Below are 13,568 nucleotides of genomic sequence, written 5' to 3'. Positions count from 1 at the left end.
GGACTTGAACTGGAGCTCCGACATGGGATGCTGGTGTTGCAAGCTGAGCTAAAGTGCTCCCCACTATCCTTTTTCTCATAACAATATTACCTTTGTATTCAGTCTCATTCCTCTTGTATGTTTACATTTTATTATGCTATAAAGTTTTCAAGAGCTAGAATCTTAATTTTTATCCTTTTTGTATTGCTTTACCAAAGTCTTACTGCAAAAACATCTCAGGAGCCAACTACATTTTCCAAAAACAAACACATGTATATAACATGTATAGTGTTAATATTATTTTATATTGTATTTATGTAATATATAATACAGTTATTTGTATTTTGGCTAATTATATCTTAAGAGACATAGCTGAATACTAGAGGAACCATATAATGCATAGAATAATTTAAATAAGACTATTATAAAGGTTTTATACATATTTATATATAAATATGTACTTAAATTTATTTATAACTATATATACTTAAATAAATAGCAATTGATGATTATTTCTTGTTCTGAAATCTGTGTATTAGAATTGGCAAGCTGGTCTACTGGGGATATTCAGTATGTTGCCAATTTTTGTAAAGAAAGTTCTGTTAAGATTAAGTCATTTGTTGGCTGGCGCTACGGCTCAATAGGCTAATCCTCCGCCTGCGGCGCTGGCACACCGGGTTCTAGTCCCGGTCGGGGTGCTGGATTCTGTCCCGGTTGCCCCTCTTCCAGGCCAGCTCTCTGCTGTGGCCCGGGAGTGCAGTGGAAGATGGCCCAAGTGCTTGGGTCCTGCACCTGCATGGGAGACCAGGAGAAGCGCCTGGCTCCTGGCTTCGGATTAGCGCAATGCGCCGGCCGTGGCGGCCATTGGAGGGTGAACCAACAGCAAAGGAAGACCTTTCTTTCTGTCTCTCTCTCACTGTCCACTCTGCCTGTCCACCCCCCTCCCCCAAAAAAAAGAAGATTAAGTCATTTGTGTGCTAAAACTACTTTTACTTTTTTTTACTTTTACTAAGACTGCTGTTGTGTATAAGAGATAAACAAACTGAGCTATGAATAGCCTGCAAAGCATCTGGTTCTTTACAGTTTACTGACCTGTGCTATAGACCCTTGATTTCTTTGTGTCAGATTATTATTATTTTTTTTTTTTGACAGGCAGAGTTAGACAGTGCAAGATAAAGGTCTTCCTTCCGTTGGTTCACCCCTCCAAATGGTTGTTACAGCCAGCGCACCACACTGATCCAAAGCCAGGAGCCAGGTGCTTCTCCTGGTCTCCCATGCGGGTGCAGGACCCAAACACTTGGGCCATCCTCCACTGCCTTCCCGGGCCACAGCAGAGAGCTGGACCAGAAGAGGAGCAACTGGGACTAGAACCCAGAGTACCAGCGCCACAGGTGGAGGATTAGCCTAGTGAGCCGTGGCGCCGGCCCAGATTAGAGTATTAACAAGGATAATTGCTCTTTGTAATTATGCAAGTTAGGTTTCCTGAGCAGGCTTGCGAGACAACGGTAACTTCCTTGAGTTAAAAAGTTCTTAGGTGAGGGGCATTTACAATGGTTAAGATCCAGCCTGAGGATGGGCATTGTTGTGGCACAGTGGGTTAAACAGCTATTTGCAGTGCTGACATCCCATATGGACGCTCCACTTTCAATCCAGCTCCCTGCTAATGTGCCTGGGAAAGCAGCAGAGGATAGCCCAAATCATTGAGCCCCTGTACCCACATGGGAGACCTGGAAGAAGCTCCTGACTCTTGGCTTCAGACTGGTCCAGCCAAAGACATTGTAACCGACTGGGGAGTGAACCAGCGGATGGAAGGTCTCCCTTTCTCTCTGTCTCTTCCTCTCTGTGTATGACTCGATCCTGCTTGGAACACCTGCATCCCATATTTTAATGCCTGGGTTTCAGTCCCAAGTCTGCTGCCAATTCCAGTTTCCTTCTAATGCACACTTGGGAGGCAGCAGGTGATGGCTCAAGTTATTGGGTCCCTGCCACCTATGTGGGAGACTTGGGTAGAGTTCCTGCCTCTTGACTCTGGCCTTGCACTGCCTCAGTTGCTGTGGATATTTGAGGAGTGAATCAGTGGATGGAAGATCTCTCTGTCTTCTTCTGTCTGCATTATTTTAATTTTCAGAGAGTTAGAGAGAAACAGTCAGTCAGTGAGAGAATCTTTTATCATCTGGTTCACTCCCCAGATGGCCACAGTGGCCAGCACTGGACCAGACCAAAGCCAGGAGCTTCATCTGGGTCTCCCACATGGGCCATCCTCCGCATTTTTCCTGGCACCTTGGCAAGGAGCCTGATCAGAAGTGGAGCAAGGACCAGTGCTGTGGCAAAGAAGGTTAAGCCTCCACCTGCAGTGCCAGCATCCCATATGGGCACCAGTTCAAGTCCTGGATGCTCCACTTCCGATCCAGCTCCCTGTTAACGTTCCTGGGAAAGCAGTGGAAGATGGTGCAGGTTCTTGGGCCTCTGTACCCATGTGGGAGACCTAGAAGAAGCTCATATTTATAAAAAAGTGGAGCAGCTTTGACATGACCAGCACCCAAATGGAATGCTAGTGTCTCAGGTGGTGGCCTTACTTACTCTGCTACAAAGCTGGCCCTGTCTTTCTCTTGAATACAAATAAATATTTTTTTCCAAAATTCTCAGGTTATGAAAATCTTAAAGAATAGAGAACTGGTGAGTTTTTCCTGATGAGTTTTATAAATTTGTTCTCTAGGTAAAACCTTTTAACTTTATTAAGAACTTGAAGCTTAGTTTTAAAAGGGACTGGTAGCTGTACATATTGCTTTGTTACATTGTATCTATGAACATACGAAAGCTATTTTTACATTTTTAAAAATTGTCAAAATTTTTTTGAATTGAGATGGTTCGTTTCTCCTACTTGTTTTATGTGCCCATACTTAGGCTGCTGTCTCCTGTTTATTTACAGCTCTTTACGAAAAAACAGTAGTGCTCTGCATAGCTTACTGAAACGAGTTATCAGCACATTTAGTAAGGACACAGGAGAACTTGCATCTTCATTTTTAGAATTTATGAGACAGATTCTTAACTCTGACACAATGGTAAGTGATTGTAAATATATTTCGTATTTGTTAAATTTACAAGTTTTCTTGTAAGTTTAAAAATTGATTTAGTGAAAAAAAAAAGTCTTGGAACATAGATTGGTGTTTTTATATTTTCACTTACCAGGCTCATCCCAAAATGGTGTGTTTTTCCTTTGCCCTTGTCCTGCCATAAATATAGAATTTTTATTTATAAAGATATTTTAGAGAATATATAAAATCTAATTTAGTTCTAGGCATCATTAATTTGTAAATACCTTATGACTTTGCTACTTAAATAGAAAAAAATACTACCGATGATATTTTATATTTTGATTTTTTTAAATATTTTATTTATTTGAGAGATAAAAGACAGTTAAAGACAGTGAAAGTGAGAGAGAGAAAAGTCTTCCATCCTCTGGTTCACTCCTCAAATGGCCGCCACTGCCGGAGCTGAGATGATCCAAAGCCCGGAGCTTCTTTTGGGTCTCCCACGCCAGTGCAGAGGCCTGAGCACTGGGCCATCTTCCACTGCTTTCCCAGGCCAAATGCGAGAGCTGGATTGGAAGAGGATCAGCTGGGACTAGAACCTGCACCCATATGAGATTCCAGCATCTCAGGTGGAGACTTAGCCCACAGTGCCACAGTGTCAGCCCCATTGTGTTTTCCTTTTTTTTTTTTTTTTTGACAGGCAGAGTGGATAGTGAGAGAGAGACAAAGAGAAAGGTCTTCCTTTGCTGTTGGTTCACCCTCCAATGGCCGCCGTGGCCGGCGCGCTGCGGCCGGCGCATTGCGCTGATCTGAAGCCAGGAGCCAGGAGCTTCTCCTGGTCTCCCATGGGGTGCAGGGCCCAAGGACTTGGGCCATCCTCCACTGCACTCCCTGATCACAGCAGAGAGTTGGCCTGGAAGAGGGGCAACCGGGACAGAATCCGGTGCCCCGACCGGGACTAGAACCTGGTGTGCCAGCGCCGCAAGGCGGAGGATTAGCCTAGTGAGCCGCGGCACCGGCCTGTGTTTTCCATTTTAAATCTTGACATTGAGATACCTATTGTCGCATTTACGGATTATGTTTTGGATGCTGTGAGTCTGGAGTGACTGCAACTCATTTTATACTAAAGTACTTTGGATCCATCATAAATATGAATTATTATTTCCTGTATCCTAACATCTTATTGTTAGGACCTACTTAAGATCCCTCTCATTAATATTTTCCAAAATCATAGTATATTATGAATCCAATTTCAGAAGCCTTTAAAAAAGTGGAGAGGAGATGGCGCTGTGGGGTGGTGGTAAAGTTGCTGACTGCAATGTCAGCATCCTGTATGGGCACTGGTTTGAGACATGGCTGCTCCACTACCAATCCAGCTCCCTACTAATGTACCTGGGAAAGCATTGGGCTCTGCACCCACATAGGAGACCTGGAAGAAGCTGCTAGTTCCTGGCTCCTGCCTGGTCCAGCCATGACTGTTTTGGCCATGTGAAGTGAACCAGCAGATTGAAGATCTCTCTCTCTCTCTCTCTCTCTCTCTCTGCCTCTGCCTCTGTCTCTGCCTCTATGTAACTCTTTTTCTCAAATAAAATTTTACAAAAGACAAAAAAAAAAAAAATGTTTAGGTGCCTGCTTTGTGGCATAGAGGATAAAGCACTGCCAGCAATTCTGACATCCCATGTAGGTGCCAGTTTGAATCCTAGCTGCCTCCACTTCCCATCCAGTTTCCTGCTAATGTGCCTGGGAAAGCAGTCAGAAGATGTCCGAAGGCTTGGGCCCTTGCATCTGTGTGGGAGACCTGGATGAAGCTCCTGGCTCCTGGCTTCACTCTTGTTCAGCCCTGGCTGTTGTGGCCTTTTGGGGAGTGAACCAGCAGATGGAAGATCTCCCTCCCTCCCTCTCTCTCTCTGTCTCTATAACTCTATCTTTCAAATAAATTAAATACATCCTTTAACAAAAAAAAAGTAGAATTCACAAACATTCAAAAAGTATCCCTGATGGAGCTTATCTGTACAAATTAATATATGAAAAGCTCTGTGAGGTCCTGGGGTATTTTACTACAGTATAATACAGCTTTGCCTAAATGTGTTACCCACAAAATGTGTGTATGAATGTGTGTTTGTATCTTGTAGGCCAATATATACTTTGTTAGTACTTGTTTAAGAAATTCAGCTCATGTTTAAACTTTCTGTTTGGGAAAGTTTGTTAACGACTTGTTTTATACAATGTTGTCAGAATAAATATAATGTAGGAATGAATTCAGGAGGAAAATAAATTTGTCATTTTTATGCATGTAATTTATATTGAGAATATTTAATCCAGTAAGCCCTTCTTATCTGTTATGTTTGTAGTTATAGTCTTGCCAGTTTTTTGTTTTTAGGATTTATTTGTTTGAATAAATAAACAGAGAGGGAGACAGATCTCCATCTGCTGATTCACTCCCTAGTTGAATGCAACAGCTAGGGCTGGGCCTGGGCAAAGCCAGGAGTCAAGAACTCCATATGGGTCTCCCACATGCATTGTCGACACCCAAATACTTTGGCTATCATTTGCTGTCTTCTCACACTTGTTAGAAGGAAACTGAATCCGAAACAGGAACTGTGACTCAAACTGGCCTTTCCCACTGTGGGATGCAGATGTCCCAAATGACAACTTAACCTGCTGAGCTATCTTTCTGATTTTATTGGCAAATCATTATTTGTTTTGCGATGTACATAGTTCATTAAAAATGATTACATTTACTGGATGCTTACATTTTGAAAGCTTTGTATGTTTAGCAATAGAACCATACTGCCTTTTGATAAGGAATTGTTTACCTGATAACATGGAAAAATAAACCTATCAAATTGTTCCATCAATTTATTTACTTTTATTTGAAAAGCAGAGATGACACACACAGATACTCCATCTACTGGCTCACTCCCCAAGCTGTAATGAAAATATTAAGTGGAAAATTCCGGAAATAATGAATAATGAATAATGAATTCATATGTTGTTGGGTCTTTTTAAGATTAATTTATTTGAAAGGCAGAGTTATAGAAAGGCAGAGGCAGAGAGAGAGAGGTCTTCCATCCGCTGGTTCACTCCCCAGGTGGCTGCAACAGCCAGTGCTGCACTGATTAGTAGCCAGGATCTTCCTCTGGGTCTTCCACAATGGTGCAGAGCCCCAAGGACTCAGGCCATCTTCCACTGCTTTCCCAGGCCATAACAGAGGGTTGGATCGGAAGTGGAGCAGTTGGGACTTGAACCAGCGCCCAGATGGAATGCTGGCTCTACAGGCAGTGGCTTCACCTGCTATACCACGGGACTGGCCCCCATAAGTTTTAATTTGTATATTACTCTGAGTAGCATGATGAGATCTCTTGGTATACTCCTCCATTCTTCCCAGGATATGAATTACCGATTTGTCCAGCATGTTCATGCTGTATGCACCCTCCATCTGTTAATTAGTAGCTATCTCAACTGTTTATCACAGTGCTTGTGTTCAAGTAATGCTTTTACTTAATAATGGCCCCAAAGTGCAAGAGTGGTGATGCTGATAGTTTTATTGTATTGTTATAACTTTCTACCTATCTCTTAGTGTGTCTAGTCTATAAATTAAATTTTATCATATGTGTTAGTATGTATAAGAAATACTATAACCTATGAATGTAATGGGGTTCCTTATTATCCATGATTGTAGGCATCCACTGGAGATTTTAGAACTTATCCCCTGCAGACAAGGGGGGTACTCCTGTAAACAACTTTGTTTTTTAAATTACTTTTTTGTTCTCTGTTGATCTTTGCTTTAATGCTTCCTGTTTTCTTCAGGTCGAGTTTTGCTTTTTATTTCTTAGGGTAGATGATTAGGTTATTGATTGGAGATTGTTCTTGCATTTTAATATAGCACTTGTAGTTGTATTTCTCTCTGGGTACAACTTTTGCTGCATCCCTCAGTTTTGGTGTGTTCATGTTTTAATTTTTGTTCATTTTAAAGTTTTAATTTTACTGTGATTTTTTTTTCCTTTGTCCCATTGGTTACTTATAATTGTGTTTACTTTTTTACATACTTATGAGTGTCTCAAATTTCCTCCTTTTAATTTATTTCTAATTTCATTCATGGTGAGAGCATACTTTTCTTGCAGTCCTTTTAAATTTATTGAGCCTTGTTTTGTGATCTAGCATCTGGTCTGTCCTACAGAATATCTCATATGCACAGAAGTGTTGTATCTTCTGCTGCTGTTTAGTCTGTGAAGAGTAGTTGATTTATGGTTGTTCTTCCGGGTCCCAAACCTTCTATTTCATTGTTGACGTTTTCTCTAGCTATTCTTTCCACTGTTCAAGGTGGAGTACTATGGACCATCATCTGCTGCCTCCCAGGTGCACTAGCAAGAAGCTGCCGCTGGCATTCTATGTGGCTACTTAAGCCTCTGAACTACAATGCCTGCCCCTCTGTTTCTTTAACTTGATTATTTTGGTATGCTTTCTCTAACTTTTCAAAGTCGTCATCAGGGCCAGGTGTTTGTGACTTAGCAGATTAAGCTTTTGCTTGGGATGCCTGCATCCCATATTGGAGTACCTGGGTTCAAATCTTGAGTTTGCTTCCACTCCAGCTTCCTGCTGATGTGCACCTTGGGAGGCAGTAGATGATAGCTCTGGTACTTGGATCCCTTCTGCTCACGTGGGAAAGTTGGATAGTGTTTCTTGCTTACAGCTTTCGTCTGGCCCACCCTTGGCTAGTATGAGCATTTGGAGAGTAAACCTATGAATGGAAGATCTCCTCTGTCTCTCTCTGTCTGCCTCCCTCTCTGTCTCTCTCTTGCTCATTTCAAATAAAATAAATAAAACTTAAAAATAAGAATCACTGTAATATTTCTGGTTCAGCTGTACTGAACTTACCATACTAGGAGTGAGAAAAAAAAACTAGATAAGTGCCTTGATGGTTTTTAATCAGGTTAAATATATTTATTTCTATAAAATAATATATTTTACCGATTTTATTGATCTTTAGTTCCTTTAAAGATGATTCTTCCTTTTAGTGCACCATGATTATTTTTAGCTCATTTACTTTATTATTATTTTAAAATAAAGCTTATATGCCATTTACCAATCTGTTCCTAACTTCCAGTAGAGCAAATAAAACCTTTGTAGGCTCAGTGGTTTTTGAACTTCTCGTTAAAACTGTGTGCCTTTTTGCTTAATAAAATGCAAGCCCCTTCTTCAGTGCAGTATTTTCTGAAAGGACCACTTGGCTCCCAAGTGGTGGGTGATTTTTTTTCTTTAAAGATTTTATTTTTGTATTTTAGAAAGAATTATAGACAGAGAGAGAGAGAGACAGAGACAGAGAGACAGAGACAGAGAGAAAGGTCTTCCATCTACTGGTTCACTCCCCAAATGGCCACAATAGCTTGAGCTGGGCCAATCTGAAGCCAGGAGGCAGGAACTTCTTCCAGTTCTCCCTCATGGGTGCAGGGACCCAAGCATTTGGGCCATCTTCTACTGCTTTCCCAGGACATGGCAGGGAGCTGGATTGGAAGTAGAGCAGCCAGGTCTGGAACTGGCACCCATATGGGAGCAAGTATGATTCTTGTACAGCACAGTTAGAGCAGGCTTTTGTTAAGAGTAATTTTCAGGGCCATGCTGTGGCTCAGTGGGTTAATGCCCTGGCCTGAAGTGCTGGCATCCCATATGGGCGCTGATTCGAGACCTGGCTGCTCCACTTCTGATCCAGCTCTCTGCTGTGGCCTGGGAAAGCAGTAGAAGATGGCCCAAGTCCTTGGGCCCCTGCACCCATGTGGGAGACCAGGAAGAAGCTCCTGGCTCCTGGCTTCAGATTGGCTCAGCACCAGCAGTTGCAGCCAGTTGGGGAGTGAACAGCAGATAGAAGACCTCTCTCTGTCTGCCTCTCCTTTTCTCTCTGTGTAACTCCGCCTTTCAAATAAATAAATAAATCTTAAAGAAAATGAAGAAGTTATTTTTTTAAAAAAGTAATTTTTATTCAGCCTTCATTGACATTTGATGAGTTATAGGACAAATGATGTGAGCTCCAAACAAAATTTGTGCCCATTTAAAAATATTAAATCCTGCATGTTGATTGGTGGTATACGTTTATGTTCTGAGTTTTGAAAAACCATACTGCTTATGAGCCATTTTAAAGCAGGGCTATATGCTGAGGATTTGAAACTACTGGCAGGTGGATAAATGGCTTTCTATTGTTAAGTGTTCTTTCATACGTGGCAATATGGGTGATTCGTTTTCATTAACTAAGATTTGTTTTGGGGGATAGATTTTGTAGTATTGAACTGTTTAGCACTCCAAAAATTCTTTTGTTATGTAGCTTACATTTTTAAAGCAGGAAATAGTCACTTTTTTGTGTGACGTTCTTGAATATAATAATTACTGTTTTCTTTACTTCATTCCTAGAAAGATAGTTTTGTATTATGTCAGTTGTTAGTAGTAGCAGGCATTTTATTGCCTTAAGTATCAAGCAATGTGTTACCAGTGCCAGTGTATTTGCCATTGGATATTTTTGTTGGAAATTTTCGTGCCAGTAAATTGCATATGTGTGTTTGCCTATCTAATTTGTGAGTCTTTAAAACTTATTTCAGCTTTGAGCTGACTAAATCCTTCTTGCAATAATTAAATTTAAAACTAGCCATTTGTGCTGGTGTAGAACCAAAACATTGAGGTGAAGTTTGCAGCAAGTGGCTTAAATAACTGAAAAAGTTAGGAAACATCTTTGCAAATTTCTCTGCTCTCAAATTTAACTTGTGTGTGACATTTACAGGGATGTTGTGGAGACGATAGTGGTCTCATGGAAGTAGATGGAGCTCATCCATCACGGACGATGAGTATTAATGCTGCAGAGTTAAAACAGCTTCTACAAAGCAAAGAAGAAAGTCCAGAAAATTTGTTCCTTGAACTAGAGAAGCTTGTTTTGGTAAAAAAGAAAAACAAAAATAAAAACAGAGCATTCCTGAGACGTATTTTTTTCCTCTCAGTTTGACTAGTACAACTTTTCATAGTGACCTTTTCAAATAGTGAACTGTTAGTTGAGTATCTATGCCGTTTGAACTAATTCTTTGAATTAATAATTTGGAGTGAAGCCCTCTGTATTGTTGTGAATCTTAAGGAGTAAATGAAGGCATTACTTTCTGAATTGTCTATCTTTGGATGCAGGGTGCCCCCTACTGCCATTGTTTAGAAATAAAATGATAAGTGCTTTTGGTTTTGTTTTATTTATTATATTTAATGTTAAGTCGATAATTTCTTAATGGTGCTCCAAATCTCTTTGAAGTGAAATAATACTGCCTTTTCTGATAAAGAGTGAGTAGATTAAGAGCTCAAGTGTTCATGGTTCACCTGCACTTTCTTATCCTGCTTTCTTTTGTGTCTAGGAACATTCAAAAGAGGATGACAATCTGGATTCTTTGTTGGACAATGTAGTGGGACTTAAGCAGATGCTGCAGTCATCAGGTGACCCTTTACCTCTCAGTGACCAGGATGTGGAACCAGTACTTTCAGCTCCAGAATCTCTACAGAATCTATTTAACAATAGGTAAGATAAGCAAGGTTTTGTGATTGAATAGATACTGTTTATATAATGGTTGAATTTTATAGAGGGTCAGCAAGCTTTCTGTCTTGCAAGTTGAAATCAGTGTGGTTCACTGCATTTCAGGCTGAAGAGACTGATACAGATCTAGATTTGGTATAAATTATTTTATTACAAAATATTTACCAAAAAGTTGTTAATATTTTTTGCTTGTGTGTTGTTAGCAGCATCATAGTAGTTTACATATTATATGTGACTGTTGAATTCCACTTGGGGACCGATAGTACTGCATTATTCTTATGTCAGCTGCCCACTTAATAGCATCCAGAACTATCAGTCTTTTTTTTTTTTTTTTATGTTTTTTTTTTTTTTTTTTTTTTTTTTTTTTTTGACAGGCAGAGTGGGCAGTGAGAGAGAGAGAGACAGAGAGAAAGGTCTTCCTTTGCCGTTGGTTCACCCTCCAATGGCCGCCGCGGCCGGCGCGCTGCGGCCAGCGCACTGCGCTGATCTGATGGCAGGAGCCAGGTACTTATCCTGGTCTCCCGTGGGGTGCAGGGCCCAAGGACTTGGGCCATCCTCCACTGCACTCCCTGGCCACAGCAGAGAGCTGGCCTGGAAGAGGGGCAACTGGGACAGAATCCGGTGCCCCGACCGGGACTAGAACCCGGTGTGCCAGCGCCGCAAGGCGGAGGATTAGCCTAGTGAGCCGCGGCACCGGCCCAGAACTATCAGTTTTTATACGAATTCTAGGCTTTATAGGCCATGCAGTCCTTTGCTGCATATTCTTCTGTAGATTCTTTCTTTTCTTTTCTTTTTTTTTTTTTTTAAGAAAAATCCTAAAAGCATACAAACTCTGCATAGTTTATAGGCAGACAGGATAGGCAATGGTTTATTAATCCCTGGCCTAAAGAATATACTTCTTAATCTGTGGAGCTCTATACTCATAAGGATCATTTGATGTAATAGAATTACTCTCTAAATTTAGAAAAATTAAGTATGAGCAGATTCTGCACAATTGGTATAATGCAATAAGCTTGCCTTTTTGGAATTAAAATTAGTGTTGCTGAAGGTCAAAGTTTGTTATAGTAAGACTAGTTTCTCAGTTATTGGTTTTGGAAGGTACTTAGTTCTTGAATAGTTCCATATATATATTTATTTATTTATATTTATATTTTATTTGAATGGCTTTTTTTTAACTTTTATTTAATAAATATAAATTTCCAAAGTACAGTTTATGAATTACAATGGCTTCCCCCCCCATAAGTTCTTTTTTTTTATTTAATAAATGTGAATTTACAAAGTGCAACTTTTGTATTGTTGTGGCTCCCCCCCCAGCCTCCCTCCCTCCCGCTTGAATGGCTTTTTGAAGAAGTCTTTTCAAGTGGTAATTTTGGTAAAACTTCTGTGGATAATATTTTTAATTGTACCATCCATAGATTTTCCTTAGAAGGTAAGCCAAAGTGTTTGATTTTGGTATTTTGCTTTTTACAAATGCTTTTTGTGTTCTAGGACTGCATATGTGCTAGCTGATGTCATGGATGATCAGTTGAAATCAATGTGGTTCACTCCATTTCAGGCTGAAGAGATTGATACAGATCTAGACTTGGTATAAATTATTTTATTACTAAATAGTTAAAAAAGTTGTTAATATTTTTGTTTGTATATTGTTAGCATTATAATTGTTTATGTACTATATGTAAGTATTTGAAGTCCACTTGGGGACCAGTAGTACTACATTATTTTTAGGCCAGTTTCCCACTTAATAGCATCCAAAACTAACACTTTTTTATACTTGTTATACTTCTATTTAGTTAGTGATTTTGTATGTGTTTATTTTATTTTATATTTAAAGATTTATTTATTTTTATTAAAGGTAGAGTTACAGAGAGAAAAAGATCTTCCATCTGCTGGTTGACCCCCCAGTTGTCTACAATTGCTGGGGCTGGTTCAGGCTGAAGCCAGGAGCCTGACGCTCCATCTGAGTCTTCCCACATTGATAGTAGGGGCCCTAACACTTGGGGTATTCTTCACTGCCCTTCCCAAGTACCTTAACAGGGAGCTGGGTTAGAAATGGAACAACCAAGGCAATTCGAGTCCTGGCTGTTCCACTTCTGATCAGGCTCTCTGCTATGGCCTAGGAAAGCAGTGGAACAAAGCCTAAGTGCTTGGGCTTCTGCACCCGTGTGGGAGACCCAGAGGGAGCTCCTGGCTCCTGGCTTCAGATCGGCGCAGCTCCGGTCGCTGTGGCCATTTGGAAAGTGAGCCAGTGAGTGGAAAACCTCTCTCTGTCTCTCTATGTCTGTAACTCTGCCTCTCAGATAAATAAATCTTAAAAAAAAATTAAAAAAATAATGTTAGTGTTCATCATGTACAATAAAACTGATAGAATGATTTGTTTCACATTTAAGGTGCATTTATTTTAATTTTTTTTTTAAGATTTATTTATTTATTGGAAAGGCAGAGTTACAGAGAAGGAAAGGCAGATGCAGATGGCTGCAATGGCCAGGGCTGGTCCAAACCAAAGCCAGGAGCCAGGGGTCCATCCAGGTCTCCCATATGGGTGCAAGGGCCCAAGTGCTGGGCCATCTTCCACTGCTTTCCCAGGTGCATTAGCAGGGAACTAGATTCGAAGTGGAGCAATCAGGACTCGAACTGGCACCCATGTGGGATGTCAGCATCACAGATCACAGATGGCAGCGTTACCCACTAAGCTTCAGTGCCAGCCCCAAGGAATTTCCATGATCAGATGTTACACTGGTAGTTAATTTAAGATGTCTTTTGTTTCATTTTTATGACTACAGGTAAAGGTTGACTTAATCGAGCTCTCTGAAAAATGCTGTAGTGACTTTGATTTGCACTCAGAATTAGAGCGCTCATTTTTGTCAGAACCGTCATCTCCAGGGAGAACCAAGACTACTAAAGGATTCAAACTTGGGAAGCACAAGCATGAGACCTTTATAACTTCAAGGTAAAAATTTATTCCACTGAAGGTCTTGATTATGATCACATAAAGCTTTATTTCATTG

The 13,568-nt window shown here is 40.5% G+C and overlaps 1 protein-coding gene across 5 annotated transcripts in view; it reads left to right on the top strand.

The window, feature by feature from the left end:
* The window catches only part of VIRMA (vir like m6A methyltransferase associated), a 72,880-nt gene that overhangs the window by 55,495 nt on the left and 3,817 nt on the right, over window positions 1-13,568 (top strand). For 3 of the 5 annotated variants that reach the window (XM_002710693.6, XM_070075315.2, XM_070075314.2), the window contains 5 exons: window positions 2,909-3,041; window positions 9,778-9,930; window positions 10,388-10,548; window positions 12,052-12,148; window positions 13,344-13,510. In XM_002710693.6, coding sequence (XP_002710739.1) covers window positions 2,909-3,041; window positions 9,778-9,930; window positions 10,388-10,548; window positions 12,052-12,148; window positions 13,344-13,510 — 711 coding nt within the window. The remainder of the gene's footprint in view (window positions 1-2,908; window positions 3,042-9,777; window positions 9,931-10,387; window positions 10,549-12,051; window positions 12,149-13,343; window positions 13,511-13,568) is intronic. The other 2 variants (XM_008255752.5, XM_070075317.2) reach the window with 1 other exon arrangement.

Source organism: Oryctolagus cuniculus, chromosome 6, assembly GCF_051225735.1.
Source record: "Oryctolagus cuniculus isolate XC-2025 breed Fujian yellow rabbit chromosome 6, ASM5122573v1, whole genome shotgun sequence".
NCBI classification, from domain to species: domain Eukaryota; kingdom Metazoa; phylum Chordata; class Mammalia; order Lagomorpha; family Leporidae; genus Oryctolagus; species Oryctolagus cuniculus.
The sequence above is the reverse complement of the archived record's forward strand: the minus strand, read 5'-3'. Positions and strand labels throughout refer to the sequence as shown.